The 27,784-nt window shown below is 53.8% G+C and overlaps 10 protein-coding genes across 10 annotated transcripts; 8 read left to right on the plus strand and 2 right to left on the minus strand.

The window, feature by feature from the left end:
• Positions 1–2,706: 2,706 nt before the first annotated feature.
• Positions 2,707–4,599, plus strand: prnC (delta-1-pyrroline-5-carboxylate dehydrogenase prnC; the record flags this gene model as incomplete). The annotated part of the gene is made up of 4 exons (XM_043289565.1): positions 2,707–2,847; positions 2,899–3,006; positions 3,061–3,422; positions 3,474–4,599. 4 exons carry the CDS (start codon positions 2,707–2,709, stop codon positions 4,597–4,599), a joined length of 1,737 nt encoding a protein of 578 aa, XP_043145500.1.
• A 218-nt stretch (positions 4,600–4,817) lies between these two features.
• Aud_004629 (sugar phosphate isomerase/epimerase family protein) lies at positions 4,818–5,950 on the minus strand (the record flags this gene model as incomplete). The annotated part of the gene is made up of 2 exons (XM_043289566.1): positions 4,818–5,474; positions 5,546–5,950. The coding sequence occupies 2 exons, from the start codon at positions 5,948–5,950 to the stop codon at positions 4,818–4,820; spliced, it is 1,062 nt and encodes a 353-aa protein (XP_043145501.1).
• Positions 5,951–6,581: 631 nt separating this feature from the next.
• On the plus strand, positions 6,582–8,138 carry Aud_004630 (6-phosphogluconate dehydrogenase, decarboxylating; the record flags this gene model as incomplete). Its single annotated transcript, XM_043289567.1, has 1 exon — positions 6,582–8,138. The coding sequence occupies one exon, from the start codon at positions 6,582–6,584 to the stop codon at positions 8,136–8,138; it is 1,557 nt and encodes a 518-aa protein (XP_043145502.1).
• A 680-nt stretch (positions 8,139–8,818) lies between these two features.
• Positions 8,819–9,893, plus strand: Aud_004631 (S-methyl-5-thioadenosine phosphorylase; the record flags this gene model as incomplete). The annotated part of the gene is made up of 3 exons (XM_043289568.1): positions 8,819–8,846; positions 8,913–9,422; positions 9,496–9,893. The coding sequence occupies 3 exons, from the start codon at positions 8,819–8,821 to the stop codon at positions 9,891–9,893; spliced, it is 936 nt and encodes a 311-aa protein (XP_043145503.1).
• Positions 9,894–10,734: 841 nt separating this feature from the next.
• Positions 10,735–12,991, plus strand: Aud_004632 (alkaline phosphatase D family protein; the record flags this gene model as incomplete). The annotated part of the gene is made up of 8 exons (XM_043289569.1): positions 10,735–11,187; positions 11,246–11,405; positions 11,460–11,529; positions 11,586–11,618; positions 11,671–11,825; positions 11,873–12,011; positions 12,063–12,319; positions 12,369–12,991. 8 exons carry the CDS (start codon positions 10,735–10,737, stop codon positions 12,989–12,991), a joined length of 1,890 nt encoding a protein of 629 aa, XP_043145504.1.
• A 1,439-nt stretch (positions 12,992–14,430) lies between these two features.
• On the plus strand, positions 14,431–17,152 carry Aud_004633 (beta-glucosidase; the record flags this gene model as incomplete). The annotated part of the gene is made up of 3 exons (XM_043289570.1): positions 14,431–15,210; positions 15,268–15,519; positions 15,569–17,152. 3 exons carry the CDS (start codon positions 14,431–14,433, stop codon positions 17,150–17,152), a joined length of 2,616 nt encoding a protein of 871 aa, XP_043145505.1.
• Positions 17,153–17,455: 303 nt separating this feature from the next.
• On the plus strand, positions 17,456–18,613 carry Aud_004634 (Saf4/Yju2 family protein; the record flags this gene model as incomplete). Its single annotated transcript, XM_043289571.1, has 3 exons — positions 17,456–17,468; positions 17,538–17,547; positions 17,617–18,613. The coding sequence occupies 3 exons, from the start codon at positions 17,456–17,458 to the stop codon at positions 18,611–18,613; spliced, it is 1,020 nt and encodes a 339-aa protein (XP_043145506.1).
• Positions 18,614–18,790: 177 nt separating this feature from the next.
• Aud_004635 (serine/threonine-protein phosphatase 2A activator 1) lies at positions 18,791–20,308 on the minus strand (the record flags this gene model as incomplete). The annotated part of the gene is made up of 2 exons (XM_043289572.1): positions 18,791–19,631; positions 19,680–20,308. 2 exons carry the CDS (start codon positions 20,306–20,308, stop codon positions 18,791–18,793), a joined length of 1,470 nt encoding a protein of 489 aa, XP_043145507.1.
• Positions 20,309–20,610: 302 nt separating this feature from the next.
• Aud_004636 (uncharacterized protein) lies at positions 20,611–22,908 on the plus strand (the record flags this gene model as incomplete). Its single annotated transcript, XM_043289573.1, has 1 exon — positions 20,611–22,908. One exon carries the CDS (start codon positions 20,611–20,613, stop codon positions 22,906–22,908), a length of 2,298 nt encoding a protein of 765 aa, XP_043145508.1.
• A 1,033-nt stretch (positions 22,909–23,941) lies between these two features.
• Aud_004637 (M protein repeat protein) lies at positions 23,942–27,725 on the plus strand (the record flags this gene model as incomplete). Its single annotated transcript, XM_043289574.1, has 3 exons — positions 23,942–27,388; positions 27,473–27,543; positions 27,602–27,725. The coding sequence occupies 3 exons, from the start codon at positions 23,942–23,944 to the stop codon at positions 27,723–27,725; spliced, it is 3,642 nt and encodes a 1,213-aa protein (XP_043145509.1).
• Between the last annotated feature and the right edge of the window lie 59 nt (positions 27,726–27,784).

Genomic DNA, 27,784 nt, shown 5'->3' on the forward strand with positions numbered 1-27,784 from the left:
GATCCACCCAGAGAACAGGATCGACCACTAGTCCTGTATGCCCTTGAATGAGCTACCACCACGACGGAATGACGATTAAGTTTAATTTCCTGTTTGATATTGACTGTCTACTATAGGATATGATAAACATAATGAGTGAAGAACTCTAGCATGTGTAAATCTGTATTTAGGATAAGCAGGAAGCCTCAGCCTGTGTCAGTGGCCAATGTCGACAAGCTGACATCAAGCAGTCGAGGCCTCAACCCAATCTGGGAACGATAATCAAGCTTAGGACAACCGGTTCGCGGGCCGGCCACCAGTGTCCCCACACCAGACAAGCCGCTTGACCGGGCCGGTCATTTTGCTGGAATCATGCGAAAGAACGCGTGACCGTGAGCAGGTGACCTCAAAAATTAATCTAGCTTGACTAAGGTGTAAGGTAATATAATATTATTATGACCCCCTCTTTGTGCAGACTAGGTTACACAATCAAGCAGTCCTACCTCATCCTGCCAAGTCGCGTGACTTGAGATGATTAACTGGAACATGCCGAGAATGGAAGGCCGATGTTAGCCGGTTAGCCGGGTTAGCTATGCCTGGTCTTTGAGGCAGACATCCGTTCCAGGCGTGGAACCAATCGAATGTGGCCTAGCGCAACCTGTCTAAAAAATTATAAAAAAATTTTGATCACGTGCCTTATATCAGCCAATGGGCATACAGGGATATAGATCCTGATAGGTCAAGCTTTTCTAGAACGAACATTCTGGACAGGGAAAATTGTGCAGAGCTTTGAAGGGCGAGAAATAATGGCCGTCGGTTCTCGTTAGTGGGTATGTGCTAGTTTCTGGTCATTCGAGGCTTCCAGGCTTCCCTGCTTCTCCATTCTTTCGGAGAAAACTCCGGGTTTTTCAGAGAGGATCATATCCATTCTGACATGCCAACTCGAAAGAACATTTCTTCCTTCTGCGCCAACATTCCAGCATCGTTTGATTACCCCCGGCTCTTTTAGCATGGCAGCCACACTGCCACGGACCTTGAGCCGTCAACCCCACAAGTCTCGTTCGATATTCTTCTAGGCCAATAATGCTGGGTTCTGGAAGCCTCATCCGAACACTCTTGAAATCAAATATAAATTATTTCGTGCAAGAAAATGATAAGAGTTGCATTCGTAAGTGTGAAATGTCAGATCTGGAAGGTTAGGCTTTCCCCGCACAGTGCTTCTGTCCCTCGTTTTCTATAGGATATAGGGCGCTACCAGCTACCCATCTGTCTTTCTCTGCTGGCAGCCCTCGTAGTTGTTTGTCTTTGCCTGGCGTGACTTCAGTATGAAGCCTCCTTCGCCCAAGGGCCTCGGGGAGGCTAGAGTTGAAAGGTCTCCCTCGGATGAATATGACTACGGGGATCCAAAGGGATTGGGACACACACTGGAGCCAACACGAACACGCAACGAGGCTTGTCATCAAGACAGGTGGTTACATTGGTAAAGGTCTTTTTGTTGGGTCGGGAGCGACTCTCAATGGTTGGTCCTGGTAAGATGAATAACTTGAATGAAGATTCGAAGGCCAAGGCGATCTAACATCTGAAAGCGCCTCTATTCATGAGCTATCTTGCCATGTCTTCCGTGGTTGGTTTGTCACGAATGTCCTTGGAGAGTTGGCCACCTATCTACCAATTCGAAACGATTCAGAGTCCTATGTCATCGCACCGTTTACTGAGCCGAGCATGGGAATTGCGGCTCGCATTTCATTGCAGGTTCATGGTTTTGGACTTGCTAAACATGACAACTGGTCTAGGATATGACTATTGGTAAACTGCCTCTCAGGATTCTCTGGTATGCAGTACTCATGCGGTACCGCGCGCCATGGATGGCAAAGGTTCCTGACATCGATGTGTTGTCGGGCGAGGAGGAGGTTGACAGGCTCTGTGAAAATGACTTTGACCGGCAGCCGCGTAATTGGCTAGAGAGAGTCTGGAGGGGGATGGCATGATTCACTCAGAGAATGTTTCACTCAGAGAATGTTGTTAAAAGATGCTGTAGAGTAATAAAGACTGTTCCGACACAATTGGTGTTTAGCAATCCACAATCTACAGAATATAGAACCCCACCTCCGCAATGCGGAGAAGTGGCCAGAGGTGTCACCGCATCAATATTTCCATTAGTTAATAAGAGATCTAAGCTGGACGTATCAGATATCTGCAGAACGGATAACATAGATACCATCTACTTGATATCTTCTAGAAAATTTCTATCTATAGGGTAATGGAAATCCTCTCGGCTGCCCGTACCGGGCACATTTGACAGTATTATCCGGCCCGGTTTAGGCGTGTCCCACCCGGAGTGTGTACCGGACCATACAGTTACACGGTGCAGGTACCTAGCCGGCAGCGGTTACTCATGCAGAATCAGTGGTATTACCATTACCATGACCGACCGACTTCCACGCCACCAGCGATTATGCTGCACTTGGTGAGGGGAACAAACCGAAGAATTTGGAGAATGGATTCACGTCACAGTAATGTATGGTAATCATGCTGACTGATCGTCTTCTTCGTCTCTGACTGGCTCATTCCACCGACCTTAGCCGGTCGCTCGCTTTAAAGGTACAGGAGCTTTCCCCGCGCAGGCTTTCGACTTGTTTCTTTTGCTTCATTTTCCGTCTTTCTTACAACCTTTCTGCTCGTGGTTTTTCTTTGATCTTATTGCTGGTAGTATCAAGGATCTTCAAAATGCAGTCCTCGTTGCTCCCCCGCGTGCGAGCACAGCCATTCGCAAAATGCCGTTCTCTTACTAGCAGCTTCGTTCGTCCTAGTAGGGCGATGGGCTCTTACGCTACTTTCAAGGTGCCTCGCATCGACAATGAACCTAACGTAAGTTCTTCGACTTTTGTCCGCGCGAGAAATTGGTTCTAACATCAATAGAAACACTATGCCCCTGGCTCGCCTGATCGCAAAGCTCTGGAAGATGCCCTGGCCAAGACCAAACAGTCTGCTCCTCTTAACGTACCGCTTGTGATCGCAGGCAAGGAGGTTGGTTTCATCAAGTGAACTTTCATACTAAATTCATAGACTGACAATTCTCAGATCAAGAGCTCGCAGACCTTCACACAGCCCAACCCTGCCTCTCGTGCCCCAGTGGCCACCTACTCCAACGCCACCGCCTCCGATGTTCAGGCGGCTATTGACGCAGCCCTGGAGGCTCGCCAGTCGTGGGCCGCTACATCGTTCGCAGACCGTGCGAGCGTCTTCCTTAAGGCTGCTGATCTGATCTCGACCAAGTACCGCTACGACATTATGGCGTTGACCATGCACGGACAGGGCAAGAACGCCTGGCAGGCAGAGATTGATGCTGCCGCTGAGCTGTGCGATTTCTTCCGGTTCGGCGTCAAGTACGCTGAGGACATGTACGCTCAGCAGCCTGTTCATCACGCTCCGGGAGTCTGGAAGTAAGTTATTTTACATATCCGATCAAGAACGACAACAGCTAACTAGTGCAGCCGCGTTGAATACCGTCCCCTCGAAGGTTTCGTCTACGCTATCAGCCCCTTCAACTTTACTGCCATCGGTGGTAACCTGGCTGGCGCTCCTGCTCTGATGGGTAACGTCGTCGTCTGGAAGCCGTCCCCGGCTGCCATCGCGTCCAACTGGCTGGTTCACCAGATCCTTTTGGAGGCCGGTCTGCCCAAGAACGTCATCCAATTTGTGCCCGGCGATGCCGAAGAGGTCACCAACACCGTACTCAACCACCGCGAATTTGCTGCCCTCCATTTCACTGGAAGCACCGCCGTATTCCGCTCCCTGTACGGAAAGATCGCCCAGGGTGTCGCTGAGGGCAAGTACCGCAGCTACCCTCGCATCGTCGGCGAAACCGGTGGCAAGAACTTCCACCTTATCCACAAGTCGGCCGACGTCCGCAATGCCGCCGTGCAGACCGTCCGTGGTGCCTTTGAGTTCCAGGGCCAGAAGTGCAGCGCCACCTCCCGCGCGTACGTCGCATCCTCCATCGCCGACCAGTTCCTCGAGCAGGTCGCGTCCGAAACCAAGCAGCTCAAGATCGGCGAGCCCACCGACTTCACCAACTTCTGTGGTCCAGTCATCCACGAGGCCTCCTTCAACAAGCTCGCCCAGGTCATCGAGGACGCCAAGAACGACTCCGAGCTCGAGCTCCTCGCCGGCGGCACCTACGACTCCTCCAAGGGTTGGTACATCCAGCCCACCGTCTACCACACCTCGAACCCCGACCACCCTCTTCTCTCGCGCGAGCTCTTCGGCCCCATCCTGGTCGTGCACACCTACAACGACGCCACAGAGGCCGACTTCTCCAAGATCTGCGAGAAGATCGACCAGACCGGCGAGTACGGCCTCACCGGCTCCGTCTTCGCGCAGGACCGCGAGGCCGTCCGGGTTGCGGAGGACGCTCTCCGCAACACCGCGGGTAACTTCTACATCAACTGCAAGAGCACCGGTGCCGTTGTCGGCCAGCAGCCCTTCGGCGGTGCCCGTGCAAGCGGGACCAACGATAAGGCCGGCAGCGGCAACTTGCTCTCGCGGTTCGTCAGCCTGCGCTCGATCAAGGAGGAATTCGTTCCTTCTTACAAGGTCGAGTATCCCAGCAATGCGTAAGCTGGGCATGACATGTACTTCGGTTCGGTGATTATTATTCCCCATATGTTGATGTATTGACGCATTTACTTTTTGTTTCATTTGATTTCCTTGCATGACTGGCGTTTCGCATTACGGATGCATGACCTAAAATTTGAGTGTCTTTGACACCTGAATGGATATATTCATGTTTTTACTTGAATGAGTCTTATGATTGCATTCAATGACAAAATCCTCAACTATTTATCATCTGCGCAATTCTTCAAGAGCTCCTGCATACTCTCCATCGCATTCTTCGCGTATGGAATCATATCGTACTTCTTCCCCTTCCCCTGATTCCCCCCGTCAAAGATTTCCATCGAAAACCACCCTCGGAACCCGGTCTTGAGCACCGCCCGCGTCACCTCCTCAATGGGCAAGTACCCACCGTCATACGGCATCGGCCGGAAATCATGGCTCCAGCGCCCCCGCGGCCGAAGGCCATTGATCATCTTATCCTCGATCGGCCGGGTGGGCTTATACGCATCAGAAATCTGCAGTAGATAGATCTTCTCCGGCGGGATCGACCGCGCCAGCTCGTCCATACTCGCCGCGAAGCGCCGGTTCAGCTCGTCGAGGTCCATATCGTCTATCCGGCCGGAGATGGTCCGGGGATCGCCCCATTCGGACCCTGCGGTCTGGAAGGTATCCAGGCACAGACCGATGTTGGGGCGGTCGACTGCGCGAACGATCTCCCAGACGTCTTTCCAGGTAGGGGCGTGGGTGGACCAGCACCAGTTCTCGTAGGCGAGGCGCATGTTGCGTTTTGCGAGCAGGTCGGCCAGCTCGCGGAGGTCGGCGACGAGCTCGGTGCGGTCCGTGGTGATTTTCTCGGCGGGGGCATCTGTTGAGCCGACCTTTGTTCATTACTGTCATTAGCTTTTGCGTTACGTGGCAGTAAGTAGGGACTGGAGCGGCGTAGGCGTACCTGCAGCAGATCCGTCCCGACAACATTCATGATCTCGATCCATCCGTTGACGCGGGTAAAGGCATCCTGGCGCTCCAGCGACCCGCGCGGCCAGCCCTCGAAGTTCGCGAACGGCTGTAGCATCATCACTTTGAGATTATTGGCGTCGCAAAGTTTTCGGATCTCGCCCGCTACGGAGATGATCTCGGCGAAGTTCTCCGAGGCGACTTGGTGGCCCAGGGTTCGTGAGCCATAGTCGATGATATCGGGAAATGATAGCTCGATGCCTGTAAAGCCGGCTTGGCTGATAGCTTCGAGCTTCCGGGGGAGTGTGTCGGCGTTGCTGCTGCCGATTGAACAGGTCGCATATGACAGAGGGATATTGCGCAGGGATTCGTATGTGATACTGGGGGCTGATGCGATCATGGTGTTTCTTGTGATTAGTGTCTTGTATTTGTGTATGTTGTTACTATGAGAAATGACTGGAGAAGGAAATGCAGTAATAGAGCCAGCGAGATGCACAATCACCGGGAGGAATGCAATACAAAAACTCCTGTAAATTAGGACCGCAGGGATAAGTTGATATCATGTGTTCCTGGGATTGAAGCTGTCCGAGGCGATGATGTAACCATGAGATCGGCCGAATTAGGGCAAAAGAACATCTGTAACGCAACTTCAGAACATCTGGCAACGACGGAGTCGGTTTCCGACGCATTGACAATCCACCTACGCAGAGAAAATGAAATTGTGCATTGTGGACTTCCAGATATCAAATCAGATCAGATAATAGACTTACCTTTCCCCTCGGAGATGCATCGAGGGACAGGATTATGCTTCGCCATGACGTCTCCGCCGTGATGTAATTACAGCGTACACTTCTTCAGGCCGGATGCGCTGTCCGATTGCCACTGGAGGTTCGTTCAATAAGATATGTTATTCCATGTATAGAAGTCGATCTTTCTATCTTCATTTTCTCCGTACTCTGACTGGAAATTTTTAATCACCCCTGTATAGAACCCAGATCGACCAAGTTAGAAGTATACTGTTAAACGCCATCATGCCATCATCGCAAGACCCAACTCAGAGATTCAAGCGCATCGGAATTGTCGGAGCGGGGAATATGGGCTCGATGATGACCTTTGCCTTCTCCGAGCTGGGTTGCGATGTCTCGGTATGGGACGTGGACCCAAAGAATGTTGATTCGGTGATGAAGTTCGCCAAAGATGCAAAGCATCTGAAGGGCAAGATCGACGGGTTCTACAACATCGACGAGTTTACTAAGAGCCTGGAGGGCAAGGCCGAGCGGAAATTATTCCTCTTTTCCATCACACATGGTCACCCGGCAGACTCGGTACTTGGGATGATCAAACATGATCTGAAGGCAGGCGACATCATTCTCGACGGAGGAAATGAAAACTACCGACGGACAGAAAGAAGACAGAAAGAGTGCGCCGAGATTGGGGTTCACTGGGTCGGAATGGGTGTTTCTGGAGGCTACCAGTCCGCTCGACACGGGCCCAGCTTGTCGCCTGGTGGAGATGCCAAAGCACTCGAGCTCGTCATGCCGCTCCTGGAGCTCTACTCTGCCAAAGACCGCAAGACTGGCAAGCCATGTGTCACACGAATTGGCCCCGCGGGCTCAGGACACTACGTCAAGATGGTTCACAACGGTATTGAAGGAGGTATGCTCTCGACCCTCGCGGAGGCATGGTCCATCCTGCACAACGGTTTAGGCCTCAACTATGATGAGATTGGCGACCTCTTCTCCAAGTGGAACCAAGACGGCGAGCTCAAGAACAATTATCTCCTTCAGATCGGCGCAGATATGTTGCACAGAAAAAAGACACCCCAAGGTGACTACCACGGCGAAGGCGCTAGCAAAGATGATGGCTACGTGCTTGACGATGTGCTTGACAAGGTGGTCCAAGACGATGACAACACCGAGGGAACTCCGTACTGGTCGATTATGGAGTCTGCTGAGCGTCACGTCTCAGCGCCCACTCTTGCCACAGCGCACTTTCTCCGTGTGGCCAGCGGGAATCGTGAAGAGAGAGTCCGAGTCGCGAAGAAACTCCATATGCCCAGCCCCAAGCCAATCGAGACCATCAAAGATCGCGGTGCTTTCATTGAGAACTTGCGCCGAGCGGTGTACTGCTCCTTCTTGGCATCATTCTGCCAGGGTCTCGAATTGATCGCGCGCGCTTCCGAGGACGAAAAATGGGGCATTGATCTCGGCAGATGCCTTCAGATCTGGCGAGGCGGTTGCATTATCCAGTCCGAAGCCATCGCAGACCTTCTGCAGCCCGCCCTGACATCCAACACGCGACTCACCAATATGAAATTCGTCGACGAGGTCGCCCGAGAACTGCACAAGAATTTTGACGCCCTAAAAGAGATTGTGATTGAAGGAACCTTGTCTGATCAGTACATGCCAGCTTTATCTGCCACGTTAGAGTACTTGAAGTACGAAGGAGGAACGATGTTGCCGACCAAATTTATGGAGGCGCAGATGGACTACTTTGGCGCCCATGCGTACAACAAGCCAGGTGTCCCAGGTGAAGATCCAGGTCCGGTCAGAAAGGGTCCCCATCATTATGAATGGAAGCCAGCATAAAGCCTCCAGATGGCGCCGCTTTGGTTTTCAACCCGCGTTGTTATAATCTGCATGTGCATATTTAGGACGAATGGAAAATGTTGAGGCATTTCATATAAGGTTCCCCATGAATTTAGTATAAGACTGGGCTCTGTAGTGGGATATCAATGGTCAACCATGGATAGCGAGCTATAATGTAGTCAATGTGGATATTAGGTTATTGGGAGACCATCGCTTTGAACTTAAAATGGCTACGTCCCTGAAAGTGTTATAGTCCTGGTTTTAGACGCTGAATGTGATGGAAGATAGCATGTCTCTGGCGTACCATAGCTCATCTCAAATAAGATCGCTTGGATGAAGCTGCAAGAAAAGGAAATGGCAAATCGGTCCGGGTGATTGATGCCTGTTGATGCCTGCTGATGCCTGTTGATGCCTACTGATCCTACTGATGCCTTTGTGCCTGAAAATGACTCCACGTGGGGTCGCGATAAGCGGATTGCCCAATCGGGATGACGACCCCGCCAAGGGGCAGAAGTTTTCAACTCCGAATACCCCTCTTAGCAGTAACAAGCTGCATCTATATTAGTCCTTTCTGGTGCGTGCTTTGTATGCTTGGATTTTGTTCTCTTCGACGATACCTCTCAACCTTCACCACAAGACCTCTCCGAAGAATCGAGTCTGCAAAGCAGCGAGCAAGAAGAATGGCCGTGCTCCCCAATACCTACAACGGTGAGTGCACCGTGCTATCGCAAACCCGCAACCTGCATAGACTAATATAATTTTTAATGAATATAGAGCCTGTGCGTATCGCCGTCATCGGTGGTACTGGACTGCGCGAGCTCCCCGGCTTCACTCAGGTTGCGTCGTTGTCGATCACCACGCCCTGGGGCAACCCCTCCTCTCCGATCACTATCCTGCACCACCAATGCTCTCACAACAAGAAGACCGTTGCCATCGCTTTCCTCAGCCGACACGGTACTGACCACCAGATTGCACCTCATGAGGTCCCAGCGCGCGCCAACATCGCCGCTCTGCGCTCGATTGGAGTCCGTACCATCATCGCCTTCTCTGCCGTCGGTAGCTTGCAGGAGGAAATCAAGCCCCGCGATTTCGTCATTCCCGATCAGGTCATCGATCGCACCAAGGGCGTGCGCCCCTGGACTTTCTTCGAGGGAGGTGTGGTCGCACACGTCCCGTTCGGCGACCCCTTCGACGAGCGTGTCGCGAAGGTTGTGCGAGCCTGCGGTCACAGTCTGGAGGGCGAGGGTGTCGTTCTTCACGACCGTGGAACTCTGATCTGCATGGGTATGCCATTCATTTTCTGTTGTCGTTGTTTTGTGTCTCCGAGGATTATGGCTGACCGTCTTTTCCATCACAGAGGGACCTCAGTTCTCTACCCGCGCCGAGAGCAACCTTTACCGGTCCTGGGGCGGCAGCGTCATCAACATGTCGTGTCTGCCTGAGGCTAGGCTCGCCCGTGAGGCCGAGATCGCCTACCAGATGATCTGCATGTCCACCGACTATGACTGCTGGCACGAGTCGACGGCCGATGTCACTGTGGAGATGGTCATGGGCCACATGAAGGCCAATGCTCAGAATGCCAAACACTTTGTCACAGCCGTCCTCGACGCTCTGGCCAGCGATGAGCACGCTGACCTCGTCCAGGCCAAGCACGTTGAGGGCTCCATCAAGTTTGGTCTCAGTACCGCCCAGGCCAACTGGAGCCCTGAGGCTCGGGAGAAGCTGGAATGGCTTTTCCCTGGTTACTGGAACTAAGCTCTCGAATTTCTTTTTCTGAGATGATAGATACGATGCTTCAACACATTGATATTATGTAGATCTACTGCTCTGGCATAGACGTTTATACTTGGTTACGAACTTATGAGGATTGAGCTTTTTATGTCGCGGTACATATCTTTCACATTACAAAAGATGAACTTACTAGAAACAGCTTCGACTATTTCTAGCTTTACTCTCTATCTCTCTATATTGGCTTCTATACATATTTTATGCAATGATGATGATGGCACTAATCATCCCCTCACTTGGTGGTTTAACCGCTTAACCGGCACTGTACAGCTCATGTCCACACCTATCATGATCTCTGTATTGATTCGACTGATTGGCGTTCTCCTATTACCTGACTATTATGGATACTATGTAGCGAGGTATATACATGCTAATAGCGAGAAGACTTGGCATTCCAATCCCCAGCACCGGAGGGCCGAGCACGTGGGTCTTAGTTCCTGAACGCCAAGGCACCCAAGCCCTTGGGGTTCAGCCAGAGGCAAAGCTTCGTGATCCAGCATGCTTTGGCTTCTGTCTGCTATTTGTCGCCGGCGCAATGAGCATTCCAAGTCCGGAATGACGTACATGCACTGGTACTCTCGAATGACGGGAGTCTAGCTTAATTACGATGCCGTCTGTCCTGACGATGCGCCCTTGGCGCTGCTTCATGGCCGTTCAATCTTCGGTTCCTTCAAGACAGGGAATGCAAACGATCCGGAGCATTCCCTGCTATCTTATCTCAATATGGATACTATAAATTGGTCCTCGTCCAGGCTATCTTCTCTGGTCTCCTCGGAGCAGAGATTCTTTCAGTACTGGCAAAGTCATCATGTGGTACTCGTTGTCCCTTCTGTTGTTGACGGCCTCGACTGCCACCGCTAGCTATGCGGGTAACCTCAACTACCGCAGTCCCTCTTACAACCACCCTGAATTGGGAGTTTCAATCCGCAAGGTAGCCAAGAGGGGAGAGCCGACATCGGCCTTTGACCCTGCTAAATTGAACTTCACCCACGGCGTGGCTTCAGGTGATCCCTATGCTGAGTCTGTCATTTTATGGACACGATGTGCCCCCAGCTTCGATGATGTCAATGACAACAGTACTACATCTGGACTGGTTCCCCTGTACAACCCCGTGCCTATCTACTCGGGCAAGCACAAGAGCAAGCCGATCTCCAAGGCGCCTGTCTGCTTGAACTACAAGGTTGCTCGTGATGCTGGCATGAAAAAAGTTGTCTCAGAGGGAACTGCGTTCACCAGCTCTGATATCGACTACACCGTCAAGGTTAGCACAAAGGCATGCTGCTTATTTGGAGCGACGCATCATGCTTACTTTATGAAAGGTCGAGGCAACCAACTTGAAGCCGTTTACCACATACTACTACCAGTTCAACGTGTGCAACTCGGACAACAAGAGTCCGATTGGGCGGACCAAGACCGCTCCTGCCCCTAAGGATGACGTTGATAACATCAATCTGGCCGTGTACTCCTGCAGTAACTATCGTACGTCCTCGTTGCTACTTCTTGACTGTGTATCGCTTTCTAATGAGACTCTAGCTTTTGGTTTCTTCAACGGTTATGGAAACCCTGTAAGGAAGGACTCTGTAGACTACGTTGTGCATCTGGGGTAAGACCAGAAGATTCAAGATGATCAGGGGACAATACCAGGCTGACTTGAAATAGTGACTACATTTACGAATATGCCAACGGCGAATAGTATGAACCTCCTCCCCAGTTTATAAAGCCAGCAACTGACCGTATTATGCAGTGGCTGGGGCAACAGTCTGGGACGAATTCCTCAACCAGACCGAACCATTTTCACTCTCTACGATTACCGTAAGCGCCTGGCAACTTACAGAACCGATTTGGATCTCCAGGCCAGCCACCAGAACTATGCTTGGATTCCAGTTTGGGACGACCACGGTAGGTGTTCCTGCAAGTCATTAGGACTAAGGATCTGACTAGAACAGAGGTTTCTGACAACACTTATCGCGACGGATCCTCCAAGCTCCACAACGATGAGGAGTCCTTCCTCACGCATGGCGGAGTGTCAGTTGACCAACGCAAGATGAACGCCGTCCGTGCCTATTTTGAGTGGATGCCAATCAGGTCAGCTTCTGACAGCTACTCCCTTTCCCCCACAGTAACTAACCGGCGCAGACAAGTTGAGATGGATGACAACCTTCGTATCTGGAGAAACTTCCAGCTCGGTTCTCTCGTTGACCTTATCATGCTGGACACCAGGCAGTATGATCGCTCTATCACCGACACCTACGTCAATACCGACTATATCTATGAGATTGCCAACGATGCCGGTCGGACCCTGATGGGTAGCCGCCAGGAGAACTGGTTCTACCATAATTTGATCGATTCTGCTAGCCGAGGTGCCCACTGGCGCATTATTGGTAGCCAGATTAGTATGTCCTCTTGATGTTTTGGTTCAAGGGTGAGGACTAACACAAGTAGTCTTCTCTCGGCTCAATCAGTCCATTGCCAACAGTAAACATCCTCTGAACGTCGACGCCTGGGATGGATATCTGGCCAACAAGAACCGCACACTTCAAACCCTCTACGACCACCAGATTGGCAACAATATCATGATTGCCGGTGATTCTCATGCCAACTGGGTGAGCGACGTGGCTTGGATCGACAACAAGCCGTACGACCCCAAGACCGGTGCCGGCGCCATTGGTGTTGAATTCGCCGGGACTGCACTTACCTCCCCCTCGCCCTACGGACAGAACATTACGATTGCCGATGCCAACAAGGCCTCGAAGGCTCTGGTCACTGACAATGAAGAGCTTCACTGGTCGGAGCTCTACTACCGCGGATACTTTGAGCTTCACATCACTCCCAAGGAAGTAGAGGCCCGCTTCTTCGGTCTACCCAACATCAAGGAGCGTAACGGCGAGGAAATCTCGCTCGCCAACTTCACTGTCAAGAGCGGTGCTAATCATCTGGAACGCAACTCCAACGGCGCGGTGGGCGGAGGCGCTGTGGCCAACGGATGGCTCAAAAATGGGCAGCTGGTTCCTACCAACCAGACGAATAATACCGCTACTGGTAGTTATTCCGCCTATGGACAGTAGATTGATGGAAAAATATGTGGTCAGGCTGCTGATGTAGAATGGCCTGTTTGAAAGCACTGCAGATTTGGTGGTATGTATCTACGGTCATTCAGACCGTTCTTGTGGATTCTTTGTGCACTAAGTGTCCTATACTTTAATGGCATGAAATATTATGAAGATGATTACCTTGAAAGGATTCTTGCAAATCGTCGAGTCAATACGCTGCTGTCTATGGTCGAGTGGAAAGCTTTCAACATGGCGTTACGGACGAGATCAGGCTGTAGAACTGACCGTTCTGCAGGGTGAGGGGTGTACAAACCAATTCCATCCAAGTAGAATCCATTATGTCTAGGAAATAGGCCGATAATAGAAGTGATCGGCTCAAAATATCTATCTCGTCACAATATATATTTGCTGATTGGCGGACTTTTTGGCGTTCCTATCGTTTATGATCCGGCACAGGTCACGTATGATGATATGACTAGAAAGAAAGAGGTTTTTGACGTATGCTTCTAAGAATAACAGTTTCTGCTCTCTTTTTCTTGCAAGAAACCGTGATGAGCATGGAGCCCCTGAATATCCTATTCCAGTCCCCCATCTCCACGTCAGACGGCTCCAACGTGGGGAAGTGATCGTCAGGTTCTTCTCTAAGCGATGGATCGGCACACCAGATCAAGGCTACTAGTAGTACGGAGAGCAGTTAGTGCACTTGTTAAAGCTGGAGTGACAAGAAAAGTCGAGGTCTGCAAGATTGTCCTCGTGGAGAATGAGATGGAACACATTGCCGAGGGTTGTCTGGCATGTGGGGAAAGCAGATGGCACTCGTCACTCATTTTCCTCCTGCAGCCCCTCCACAACTGCAGAACGGAATGCAAGCAGAGGGTCTCATGATGAATTATGACTGCGAGTCAGCCTGCTCCTTGCAGCGCAAGATCGTCAACCACTAGACCACAACCGGTCTCGTTTCGAGACGGGCGAACCGCGCCGTCTTGGCTTTTGACGCCAGCTCGCCTTGTTGTCCAGTGAGATGCAGCAGTCACTTGAGGCACCACCATGCTTTTTACCCGGATCACAGTGCGAGAGGGCACATGCCACATTTCTCAGGGGGTGACGAGTCAGAAATAGGCAAACGCACCGAATCTCGGGCTTGGTCCGGTAGAATCTGATTCTATGCACGATGACATACATGACTTGATGAGTGAGCGGCCCTTGGCGAGCTGACTTGCTCTGCATATCCCTTCCCCTCTTTGATATGGACTGGACGGCGTGATATATCTAGGGCCCGCTGCACAGGTGCGCAGCGTGGCCCGATATCTACCTCTGGTTCCGATCGCACTCTGCGTCCGGGTTTTAATACGACAGCTCGACTACGACTATGTGTGTGGACAGCACCTGGGATTGACCTTGAGTACTTGCCGAGCATATACTGCTGAGCCCGAGGTTTCTCGCTTTGCGCAGCCATGCGCGTGCTTTCAGATCTGGCCCTTGTGGCTTCGCTGGTGCCATTGACACTTTCGGCTTCTATCTCTGAGTCTCGAGTTTACACACAGCTGGAATCACGCGACTCGGCTGCTGGATACTCCTCGCCACCTTACTACCCTGCCCCTAATGGAGGATGGCTCTCCAGCTGGGCGGCGGCCTACGAGAAAGCCCAGAGCGTGGTGAGAAACATGACCTTGGCCGAGAAGGTGAATCTGACCACCGGGACGGGCATCTTCATGGGCCCCTGTGCTGGCCAGACGGGCAGTGCCCTGCGATTCGGGATTCCTAACCTCTGCCTTCATGATTCTCCTTTAGGGGTGCGCAACTCTGACCACAACACCGCATTTCCGGCCGGCATCACCGTCGGCGCGACCTTTGACAAAGACCTCATGTACGATCGCGGTGCAGAAATGGGAGAGGAGTTCCGCGGAAAGGGAATCAACGTGCTTCTGGGCCCGTCAGTCGGCCCGATAGGGCGGAAGCCGAGAGGAGGTCGCAATTGGGAAGGCTTCGGCGCGGATCCTAGTCTGCAGGCGATTGGCGGTGCGCAGACGATCAAGGGGATCCAGAGCAAGGGTGTCATCGCTACGATCAAGCACTATATCGGCAACGAGCAAGAGATGTACCGAATGAGTAACGTCGCCCAAAGGGGTTACTCGTCCAATATCGACGATCGGACTCTCCACGAACTCTATCTGTGGCCCTTTGCAGAGGGGGTTAGGGCTGGAGTTGGCGCCGTCATGGCTGCGTACAATGATGTGAGTGTGTCCACTCGTGCTCGAGCGTCTAACTGTCTGACGGAGTTGGACGACTAGGTAAACAGTTCGGCGTGCAGTCAGAACAGCAAGCTGCTCAACGAAATACTGAAAGACGAGCTAGGATTCCAGGGGTTCGTCATGACCGACTGGCTTGGGCAGTATGGCGGAGTCTCGTCGGCCCTGGCTGGTCTGGATATGGCCATGCCCGGCGACGGTGCTGTACCGCTTCTAGGCGATGCTTACTGGGGCTCTGAGCTCTCGCGCTCTATCTTGAATGGCTCCGTCCCGGTTTCACGTCTGAACGACATGGTATGTTTTTATGTTGTGCCTATTCGTTTCAGATGCTCATCATCATCAGGTCACTAGAATTGTGGCAACATGGTACAAGATGGGCCAGGATGGAGACTATCCGCTGCCCAACTTCTCGAGCAACACCCAAGATGCGACGGGGCCTTTGTACCCGGGCGCTCTTTTCTCTCCGTCTGGCGTTGTCAACCAGTATGTCAACGTGCAGGCCGATCACAATATCACGGCGCGGGCAATCGCGAGAGATGCTATCACTTTGCTAAAGAACGATGGCAATATTCTCCCGTTGAGGAAGAATGACTCTCTAAAAGTTTTTGGAGCAGACGCCGGGCCTAACCCGGACGGTCTCAACTCCTGCGCCGATCAGGGATGCAACAAAGGGGTGTTGACCATGGGCTGGGGCAGTGGCACGTCCAGGCTTCCGTACTTGGTCACACCACAGCAAGCCATTGCCAACATCTCCTCCAACGCTACCTTCTATATCACCGACAGCTTCCCCTCTAACCTTGCGGTAGGCTCAGGCGATATCGCCGTGGTGTTTATCAATGCCGACTCCGGAGAGAACTATATCACCGTCGAAGGAAACCCAGGGGACCGCACGTCGGCCGGGCTGAACGCATGGCACAACGGCGACAAGCTCGTCAAAGACGCAGCGGCAAAGTTCTCCAAAGTCGTTGTGGTCATCCACACCGTGGGCCCTATCCTCATGGAGGAATGGATCGATCTGCCGTCGGTAAAGGCCGTCCTTGTCGCGCACCTCCCCGGGCAGGAGGCCGGCTGGTCCCTGACCGACATCCTCTTCGGCGACTCTAGCCCCAGCGGCCATCTCCCGTACACGATCCCACGCAGCGAATCCGACTACCCATCCAGCGTGGGTCTCCTCTCGCAGCCCCTCGTCCAGATCCAGGACACCTACACCGAGGGCCTGTACATCGACTACCGCCACTTCCTGAAAGCCAACATCACCCCGCGCTATCCCTTTGGCCACGGGCTGTCCTACACCACCTTCAGCTTCTCGCAGCCCACCCTGTCCGTACGCACCGCAGTCGGCAGCGCCTACCCGCCCACTCGGGCCCCCAAAGGCCCAACCCCATCCTACCCCACCACCATTCCCAACCCATCGGAAGTCGCCTGGCCCAAGAACTTCGACCGCATCTGGCGCTACCTCTACCCATATCTCGACGACCCCGCCGGCGCCGCAAAGAACTCCAGCAAGACATACCCCTACCCGACAGGGTACACGACAGTCCCCAAGCCGGCTCCGCGCGCCGGCGGCGCAGAAGGAGGCAACCCGGCCCTCTTTGACGTGGCCTTCGCCGTCAGCGTCACAGTCACAAACACCGGCAAGCGGCCCGGCCGCGCCGTCGCGCAACTCTACGTCGAACTACCCGATACGCTGGGCGTGGAGACGCCCTCCCGCCAGCTGCGGCAATTCGCGAAGACGAAGGTCCTGGCCCCCGGGGCCCGCGAGACCTTGACCATGGAGATCACGCGCAAGGACATCAGTGTTTGGGATGTAGTGGTGCAAGACTGGAAGGCGCCTGTTCAGGGCCAGGGAGTGAAATTCTGGCTCGGGGAGAGCGTGTTGGATATGCGGGCTGTCTGTGAGGTTGGAGGAGCTTGCACAATTATATAATCTTAGTTTCCCTTATACACCTCGGATTTGGACGTCTGGTTTTAGTATATATATGAGTATGTGCTGCATAATTTGCACAAGGCAAGATGATATGTAGTTGCTGACTAATACACAAAACCATACTTTGCCTTTGCCGCTTCTGCATCTCCATCTCCAACCTTCAGGTCACCTTCTCCCCACGAAGGTATTATCCATCAAGGACAACCACCGGTCGATCTAGCACTCCCTCGACCGAGTCTGTCCTGGCCGGCAACATATTCTGAAATGTGATATACGTCCTCATCCTGACGGATACTACCCAAGATGCAGGGCTTCAGTGAGTACTCCGTCCCTCCGCACCCATCCCACCGTCGTCACGCGGAGTGTAACTAACAGTCATCCACAGATATGGGACGGTCCGTCGTCTCCCCTTTAGCTACCCCGACTTCCCGCCGAAACTGAAAACTGACTACTTGATATTACAGCTACGTCCCTCCGGACCAAGAGGGCCTCACGACAGGCAACAAACTAGCCGGGAAGCACCCGCTTGGTGCGCGCGCGCGCCACCTCCGCACAAGCGGCGCGCTGATCGTGCGGTTCGAGATGCCCTTTGCGGTATGGTGCACGACGTGCAAGCCGCACGAGACGCTGATCGGGCAGGGGGTGCGCTTCAATGCAGAGAAGCGGAAGGTCGGGAACTACCACTCGACGCCGGTGTATAGTTTTCGGATGAAGCATGGGGCGTGCGGGGGGTGGATTGAGATTCGGACGGATCCGGCGAATACGGCGTATGTTGTTGTTGAGGGGGGGAGGAAGCGGGATACCGGGGACGCTGGCGGAGTTGGGGAGATTGCGGTGGGGGAGGATAGGAAGGTGAAGGAGGATGCATTTGCGAGGCTGGAGGGGAAGGTGGAGGATAAGCGGCGGGCGGAGACGGAGAGGTCGCGGATTCAGGATTTGCAGAGGCAACAGAACAAAGACTGGGACGATCCGTATGAGATGTCGAGACGGTTGCGGCGAACGTTCCGGGTGGAGCGGAAGGCGCGCGAGGGGCTGGAGGCGAAGGCCGACGCGCTGAGGGATAAGATGAGCTTGGGGATTGAGCTTGTAGAGGAGACGGAGGAGGATAGCGTGCGGGCGGGCATGGTGGATTTTGGGCCAGCGGATGATACAACCCAAATCACGCGTCGCCGGGCATTGTTCGACTCGCGAAATGGGAAACGTCCTAAGGCTGCGGATACGCTGGCTGAGCGCAAGGCGCTGTTTCGCAGTGAGTTGACGGGGAATACGCGGGCAGCTGTGGATCCGTTTCTCAACCAGGATGGAAATGCGTGGCGGCCCGAGGTCAAGAGGAGAAAGACGGCATCGACGAAAGGTGTGGATCTCGCTGATGATGGGCCAGCCGCAGTTAAAGCACCTGTCGAGCCTGATAGACCGGTTGCACCGCCCGCGTTGGTCAACTATGCGTCCGACAGTGACTGAGTGATGACTGGATAATTCTTTCTGTATTTCTACGGCGTTTGCTTGCATGATACCCGGCGGAGTTCGCCTCAAGATACATGGTTTGGACTTGCTCCTGAATTGACGGTTTTCATCACTGGTAAGGTAAAGGGTATACAACAAGAGATGAAGTCTACGTATTTCGTATTGCGGTAGTAGTTACTTCGCCCAGGGAGCCTTCGTAGGAACATGGGTTGGATCACCGCCGGGCGCCTGCCCGGCTGACGATGCTGCCCACGGAGCTCTGGTAGCGGCCATAGGTCCGGGGGGTTGTCGTGACGTATCGGGAAGGGCAGTAGGTGGCTCTCCGGGGATGCATCCATCTCGCCTTGCTGCCCATGGCGCGGCGGTCCCTGCACCAACCGGCGGGGCAGCCTGAGTACCAGTTGCCCAGGGTGCCCTGGTCCCGGACGACGGCGTCTGTCCTGCAGATGAACCCGCCGGCTCCCTAGACTGGGACTGCGCGGTAGATGTATGAACGGACATCGCGGGCGGGACGGCATTGGGATCGCGGTCCCACCTGAAGAGGGACCCAAAGGAAAAGTGCTGCACTACGGGGAACTTGGATAGTACTTCCGCGTTGTACATTTTGATCATACCCTGAATAGTAAGCACTCGGTCCGTTCGAGCAAACGCAACGAGACTAACCTTATTGATTTTCCCCCAACCAGCCTGAATGCCGGAAATGTCGTAGAGCATAGGGCTATGTTCCCAGAATGGGCCTTTCTTGACATCGTAAATAAACCCGATCGCGGAGAAATACATATTTGTCAATCTTTCTCGTTCGACGATATTTGCTTTGGTGACACCACTCGGCGATGGAGCACCTGGAAGCGAGCCTTCTTCAGGGGTCGGATCTGTTTCTGAAACGGCTGGCGCCAATTGCGCAGATCCCAGAATGTATGGGATGAAGGAATGGTCATCCAGTCCCCAGACCCCATGAGACCCTGCCGGTTCGAGCGTGTATCGCTTGATAATTGTCCGCACTAGCTCTAGATATCTGACGAGAAGTTAGCAACTGCACTCACCACACTTGAGCCGTACCTACGGCTGTATGACCCCTAAAACGATAGCTCTCTCCTCCACGCCCGGAGTTGTCTTCGGAAACCCATTCAGCTTCCATATCCCAGCCAGGAAAGCCAGAAAGCTCAGTTCATGTCCAGTCCCATAGTCCAGCCTCTGCGGGCTCCCCCAGCTGCCTAAGAAGTACGCTTTGAGTTCCACCTCCGCCGTCACCCCGTTGGGATCCGATGATCGGGCCTGCAGCAGCTCTGGCGACAAACACTCCTCCAGTAGCTCCGAGGCTCGGCTCTCCACGAGTTCGTACCACCTACGGAAACTAATGTTCCCAAACCTCCGAGGACCAGTATCAGGCGGCGCCTCTTCGAGAAGCTCCTCCAGTTTTGTCAGGAGCAGCTGGAGCTGCCGTACAGGCGCGGAGAACTCGACGGCGTCTGTGTTGATCGGCCAGGATTGTACAGTGCCGTCGGCAAGTTTGACGGGGATCATGGCCCGGTTGAGCTGTAGGAGGAAGGTCATAATATCGACGTAGGCTTTGGATACGAGGAACTCTGATACATCTTGAGATTCGTGGATTCTCTTGCTTGGGGTGATGAAGGTGTGCCCCGCAGAGGGGTCGATGGTTGGAAGAACCCGGGTAGGGAAACTATTGGCCATGATTATTGTAGTATGAAATTATGTCAAAACAAATTCTAGAAGGCGGTAATAATCATGGATAAAAAAGGGAGTTTGGATGGTAGAAGGTGGTGTTGTGGTGTTGTGGAGGACAGTACCTCTCTGCGTACGTCGATCATATGGCGATGACGCTGATCCGTAGATACTAGACCTCCGCAAAAACAGACCGATCAACTATCAGCATTGATGACATTCACCACCAACGAGCATCTCTATGCTCGCTACCCGGAGTAATCTCCTAATACAACTCCCATCCCAGTACAATCAGTTAATGTCCGTCCTTTATGAGTTCCTCGCGAAAGAATAAACGCGATTTGACCTCGCGGACCGTGGATATCCTCAACCGCGTCAACAGCGTCAAGGACAACATCGGCGCGGACCCCCAATCCAGAAGCAAACCGCGCGTTCGGCGCCTACCCTCGCAGCCTATCAATCGATTTGGTAGCAGAACGCCGCAAGTCCCACAGGGCGATGCTATTTGGGATATTCCGTCGGACTTTTCGGAGGAAGAGACACGACCTGCGTCGCGAAGACGCAATGCAGAGTCCGAGCCCCGTACTCTGAGACGATCCCAACGAGCTCGAAAGTCGGTTCATGTGGAGGATACCCCGACCCGGACGTCGCGGAGATTGGCGCGTATCATTGAGGATAGGCACGAGCGAAGTAGCGAGGAAGATGATTCTGAAACGGGAGAGGAATTGAATAAAATCATTGATAAGCAGTTAAGTGGCGCGAGGTTGATCCAGTCAGTGAACGAGAACAGAAGTCCAGATGTCAACCATGGGCCTACCAATGAAGAAAGGGAGGAAGAAGAAGAAGGTGAAAGCGACCGAGCCGCGGAGGAACCTGTGGAATCGACCTCAACTTCGAAAAAGCTCAGGATTCGGAAGTCTAAGACGACGGACGCGCACGAAGCCCAAGACGGCGGTCCGGAATGGGCGCCCGATACAGCAGCAAGTGAAGAGTTGGGAGAAGAAGAGGATGAGAGAGGATCGGACACTAACAGACCGCCAGAGTCTACGCATATCATCCACACTCGAAGATTGACTCGGGAGCTGGCCTCGCCGCGAGCGACACGGAGACATACCCTTGCGGCTCAATTAGCAGAGAGAGAGGTTGACAAAGCCTCAAGAAGGCCGAACAGAAGGTCGTTGCCGGTGCAGAATGGTCTAAGAACGGGAATGAGTACTCGAGATAAGCAAGCGGATAGAACGGCAGAGCTATCAGAGGTATCTGAATCTGTGCAAGAGGAGTCTGAATCAGAAAGCTCGTATGAACCGGAGGCAGAGGCAGAGGAAGAGGAAGAAGCAGGGGCCAGTCGACATTTACCCAACCTGCAACGGGAGGAACCGTCTATCACCGCGCGACCAAGCAAGAGACGTCGTATCGATCAGTATCAGCGCAACCCTCAAGTTGAGGTCTTGCGCACACAGCCAACGCCGCCGCCCATGCATTCATATCCATCGACTCCTGATGACAACCAGAGCCGCATGAGCTCGCGTCATCCTTCGCAAGGTCCCGCTGTTGCCACAAGGCCCATCAGTGCGATCTCAGATGATGCACAAAACGAAGCTCAGGTGAGAAGTGTCAGAGACAATGCGGGGGATAAAGCGTGGTTTGCGGAGGCTTCCAACGTTGGACGACAGAAGGAGAACTGGGATACTCTAGTGGCGGAAGCATCGGAGTTGAAAGAGCATATAGATCCCTCTCGAGCGGAGTCCTTCGTGGAAATCGACAAACAATTATCTCAGCTACGTACAAGATATACAAAGATCAACAAGCAACTCAGATCTCAGCAGGGTCCTCTCCGAGAAAATCTGCGTGAGTGCGAAGACCTTCGTGAGGCCATCTTGGAAGAAGGGACCAGGATCCTTGACAGCGTCTACTATCTGTCTCTCCGACAAGCAGAATCGCATGAGCTGCTGAAACAGGCGCATCAGCTAGTTAAGCAGTTTGAAGCCCGGGTCTTTCCCGCCATGGTCAAAGTGATCCTTCTTTGCTTTGAAGCATACTACACCAACCAGAAACTCTTCCCGTCGGCTTACAGACATCTTGCCGGGGCGATGAAGCTCCTTCTACGATTCTGCGACCGGATTGCCAGCCTGCGCGCCGAGCGATATATACTGTGCAAGATACACAGTCGAACCATCCGCAAGCCGCTTCAAGAGCTGCTCAAAGCGTTGGAAGGCAACTTGCTACAGCGACGCCTGAATGAAACCGACAGGGCCTCCAGAGGCGAGAAGAAGAGGGAATGGACCGAGGACGAGAAGATTGCTCTTCTCGATGGATTGAAGCTGTTTCTTGGTGGGTTGCTGTTCCTGATATTTTCAGCACCGGTATCACCGTCAATGCTAATTCAAGCTGTGGTGTTCTTAGGTGAGGACCGCTACATTCGCATGGTCTGCCATTTTGGACAGAGACTGCGTCACCGAAGTCTACAGGAGCTTCAGACGAAAGCCCGAGAAATTCATGACCGGTTTATCCCTCGAATCCAGGAGCAGCTCAGGACCGTAGAAGGGCGTCGACAGTGGCAATGGTTATTGAGTGTGAACGACGGTCAGCGTCCAGTGTCCGTGGATTGATTATGATTATTCTCCTGTCTTATTTGGCGCTTTTGTCCTTCGATACCCCTTTTTGTTATGTATGGTTTCATCTCTCTCAGACCCATGGATCATCGAGGCGAGCGATCCACAGATTATTTGTTTTGTTTTGATGCGGTCAGGCGCGTAACAACACACCGGGCAAATGGTTCGACACGCCCATGATGAGCTCTACAAGAGACAATCATATAGAAACATCAAATACTAGTGATATAATTCCATCAGCCGAAAGCAATCATCCCACCATCCCTACATTGTAGACAGACAAGGTCCATCTGCTGATCGCCGTCCGTGTGTCTCCGCCTTTTCCCCCACTCCTCCTGCTAAAATCAAATAGTCGGCAAAAGGAAGGGAACTTTTGACCCTACCACTCTACTCTACTTACTCTATCTCCTGCAACTGTCACTCATCCATTAATTGTCACATGTCTCACTTTTCTGCTTCTCCTTTCTCCTGTCACAAAATTCTCTATATCCTGTTTAATCTTGCAATTCGTCGTTGATTTCTTCAGTCTGTTTCTTTGTTTTGGTCGGGTTCTGTTGGCCAATCATACCCCCTACTGCCGACACCGTTCACCTCCAATTCTCCCGTTGTACAAGTGTCTGTCTACGGTACTAAGTAGAAGCTAAGGTACCTAAACGGCTTCATTACTCTAGTTGGGCACTTGATCGCCTTTCTATCCCGCATTGTGGTCCGGAGAATCGTCAATTAGTGAGTTGTCATCTCCTTTCCTTCATGGCTGCCCTATAGGACCTCCCCCAGGATAGGGGGGCCACACGTCCACCTCGCATCGCAGCTGCCTCTACCTGCAGATCACTCGGGAAGCAATTCGCTAGCTGTGGTGAGGTGTCATTAGCTGATTGCTGCGTTGTCTGCCTCTGGTGTCTGCACAGCATCAATCAGTTCTGCACTGATGATCCTGCATGGATTCCCATAAATTGATTGCTACTCTAGTTTCTCTCAGAGCTAACAGACTTCCCTCTAGGTACGGTCTCAGGCCTACCAACATCCCATAATGGCTTCCACGGAAGAACCCGTCCCTGCCCCTGCTCCCGCTGCTGCGCCCGCTTCGGCCGAGGTTGACGCTGACATGGCACCCCCTGCTACTCCCGTCGACTCTACCATCTTGTCCGGCAGCGAGGGCCCCGTTACAAGCCCCGACGCTTCGATCAGAGACAAGGAGAATATCAAGTCTTCGCCCGAAAAGACCACTACAACCACAAAGCGTCCGTTGTCTGGAACGGCGGCTGCCAAACGTCCGAGCTCGATTTCTGGCGCTTCCAAGACCGCAGCGTCCACCGCGCGAGCTGCGGCCAACGGCAGTACGCTCAGCAAGCCCCCAACTCGTCCTACCACGACCGGCACTGTCCGTAAACCGCTGAGCACTTCGACGACCGCCTCTCACCGGTCTCGTCCTTCGGTGAGCAGCTCCGCAGATGAGAAGACGAGATCGGTCGCGAGCTCTGGCGACGAAAGGAGAGGAATCTCGGGCTCGGCCAAGCGCATGTCCTTGGTCGGCACTACTTCTTCTAGGGCTCCAGTGAAGACGACTACGTCAACTTTGGACCGTCGCTCGAGCATTGCCGGCACCACCGCATCAAGGAGCACGGCTACGCGTCCTGGTACCGCTTCATCGACTAAACCTGCCACAAGACCAACTGGCGCGTCCAGCACTTCCCGTACACCCACCAGCACGACCACGACCGCGGCCCGACCTGGAACCCGACCCACGGCCACGGCTACGCGCCCTACAACGACGGCCTCGAAACGACTGAGCACCGCCATCAAGGTTTCTGACGATGAGGCGGAGAAACTGCAGTCACTGCAGAACAAGCTGTCCGAGAGTGAGGCTACGGTCGCCAGTCTCAAGGCAGAGCTGGAGACCGTGAATGAGAAGCTTTCTCAGCTGTCGGTGTCTCAGGAGGGAGCACCCAAAGAAAACGACGATGCAGTCGCCAGCGCCCTGCGGGAGGAACACGCTGCCGAGACGGCAAAGCTGGCCGCTGAACATGCGGAGCAGCTCCAAGCTCTGCAGGCTCAATTGGACGAGGCTGAGACCAAGCGCAAGGAGCTGGAAGAAAAGTCCCTGCAGGACCTGGACGATGCCGCCAAAGCAGCGGCTCAGGAAGGGGACGACAAGACGACTGCGGCACTTGAGGAGTTGAAGCAGTCCCACCAGTCTCAGCTTGAGGCGCTGGAGAAGGAGCTCGCTGAACAAAAAGCCATTGCGGCCGGTTACGCTGACCAGATTGCCGCTCTCCAGGCTCAACTCGAATCGCAAAAGAGTGTGCTTGAGGAAGCCACTCAGAAGATACAGGAGGAGAAGGCGTTGGCCCTCGACAGCTTGGACCGGGAGCTCAAGGGACGCGACCAGGTGATTGAGAACCTCAACATGGAGATGGAGAAATTGAACAGCGCCAAGGAACAGGAGGTTCGTGCGGCCGAAGAGTCCGCCAAGCAATCTGTCTCCGCGCTGGAGGAGAAGGTCGCCGATCTAGAGGCCAAACTTGCCCAAGCTGAATCTGCCACGAGCCAAAGCAGTGAGGAGACTGCTCTTCTGCTTGCCGAGAAGGACAAGGAAGTTGTTGAGCTCAAACAAGCTGTTGCAAAGTTGCAGGAAGAGCTTCAGGAGGCCCGTGAGGCTACTGCCCAGGAATTGAATCAGAAGATTGCTGAATTAGAAGCCGCTCACGAGGCCGCAGTCGCCAAGCTCAAGGCCGAACACGAGGAGGCTCTGGCCTCGGCCGCCGCTGCCCATGCCCAGGAACTGACCGTGGCGAAGCAGACCGCTGAATCTGCCGGTTCCCTGCACTCTGAGGAGCTTCAGAAGCTGCGCGAGGAACTGGATGCTGCCGAAGCCGCAGCGCAAAAGGGAAGGGAAGAAGCCATCGGTGAGCTCAACGCAGCACATCAAGCCGAATTGCGAGCCCTTCAGGACAAGCTGAACGTATCGGAGCAGGCGCTGGGTGAAGCCCGGCAAGCGCTGGAGGCTAGCGCTAGCTCGGCCCAGGCCGTTGCGGTCCAAGAGATTGACTCGCTCAAGGAGAAGGTTGGTGCGTTGGAGTCGCAGCTGTCGACCGGACAGGGCGAGATCCAGTCTCTGGTGGAAGAGGTCCAGAGCAAACAGGCAGAAGCCGAAGCCTTGCACCAGAACCTCACTGATTTTGAAACCAAGCTCAGGGCCAAGGACGCCGAGAAGGATGAGCAGCTGAGGGCTCTGGGTGAGAAGGCGGCTGCGTCTGAGAAGGCTCTTGAGGAGCAACTCAAGGAGGCGGTTGCTGTTGCTGAGAGACACGCACAAGCCTTGGAGGCGTTGAAGGCAGAGCACGCTGCGGCGCTCGAAAAGGCCAAGGGCGAGGCGGCTGGGTCCCATGAGAGTGCGCTGAGCGCGCTCCAGGCCAAGCATGATGAGCTGCTCGCGGCGAACCGGGACCTGGAAACGTCTCACGCCGAAAAGGTCGAAAGGCTAGAGGCGGAGCTGAAGAGCACGCTGGAGCGCCATGCGGGTGAGATCAGCTCGCAGACGGAGCTGCGCGAGAAGGAAATTGCGGATCTCCGGAAGGACTTTGAAGAGACCAAGGCCAAGCTCCTTGCGGAACTCGAGGCATCGCAGACATCCAAGGCTGCCGAAGCTGATGCCGAGCACAGCAAGGCGATCGAACAGCTCCTCACTCTCCAGGAGGAGAAGCTGTCCAGCCTCCGGTCCGAACTCGAATCCTCCCACAAGGCCAAGCTGGATGAGCTGCAGAAGTTGCATGACACCGCCCTCGCGGAGGTCCAGGAGCAGCTTGCACAAGCCCGTGTTGCGATGCAGGACACCTCTCTGATTGATGGTCTGAGGGCGACGGTGGCCGATCTCGAACAGAAGCTGATGGATGCGGACAAGGCCGTGGCTGCCAAGGAAGCGATGGCGAACCAGCACAGCACCGCGCTGGCCCAGCTGGATGCGGAGAAGAAGGAGCTGGAGGCCCGCTATGCGGCTGTGACCAGCCAAGTGGACGAGTTGACCAAGTCGGCTGCTGCGTCGGAGAGCATCAAGGGGGAGCTGGAGCGGGTCCTGAACCAGCTGTCTGCATCGCAGGAGGAACTTTCGCAGCTCAAGGCCAGCCACGAAACGGTCAGTGGCGAGCTGGAGCAGTTCAAGACGCACACCCGGACAATGGAGGAAAAGCTGTCGCAGGGCGAAAAGGACCTAAACGACCAGATCGAGCGCAACATGTCGCTCCTGAACCAACTGGGCGACGTAGACTCGACCATTTCGGCCAATCGCAAGCGCGTGCGTGAACTGGAGGCTGAACTGGCGGCGCTCAAGGCAGACCAGGACAGCGGCAAGGGCAGCGTGGGGCTGGAGGGAAGCCGATGGGCGGCGGCAGAGGATGGAGCGAACCCGAACAAAAGTGAAGAGAGTGGTCCGACAGCCGCTGCGGAAGGTGAGGACCTTGGATCATCCATAGAGGGAACGGTGGGAGACCCGTTGTTTACTCGGCGCATCCAACCGGGGTGTTCGTTCCCAGTGTTTGACGTGATACTAATGCGGTGGACATAGATGGCAAGCATTCAGGAGCAGCTTAAACATATCCGGACGGCCAACGATGACTGGTACGACGAACACCGCAGGTTTGCCTCCCTTTTTTTTTCCTACTTTTTTTGAGACTTTGATCTAATGATGCGTTAGACTCATTGGTGAGCTCACTCAGCTATCGCGACGCACAACGCCGGACCGTCGGAGCCAGGCGTCGACGCCTCAGCTGGAACGGCTGAGCAGCTTTGAGAGCCGCAGTGGGGAGCGGTCGTCCTGACTGAGAGAGAGAGAGTGAGAGAGTAGTGGAAGAGTGATTTCGGAAGGACTATTTCCTTT

This window comes from Aspergillus udagawae (genome assembly GCF_001078395.1).
Source record: "Aspergillus udagawae IFM 46973 DNA, scaffold_3, whole genome shotgun sequence".
NCBI classification, from domain to species: domain Eukaryota; kingdom Fungi; phylum Ascomycota; class Eurotiomycetes; order Eurotiales; family Aspergillaceae; genus Aspergillus; species Aspergillus udagawae.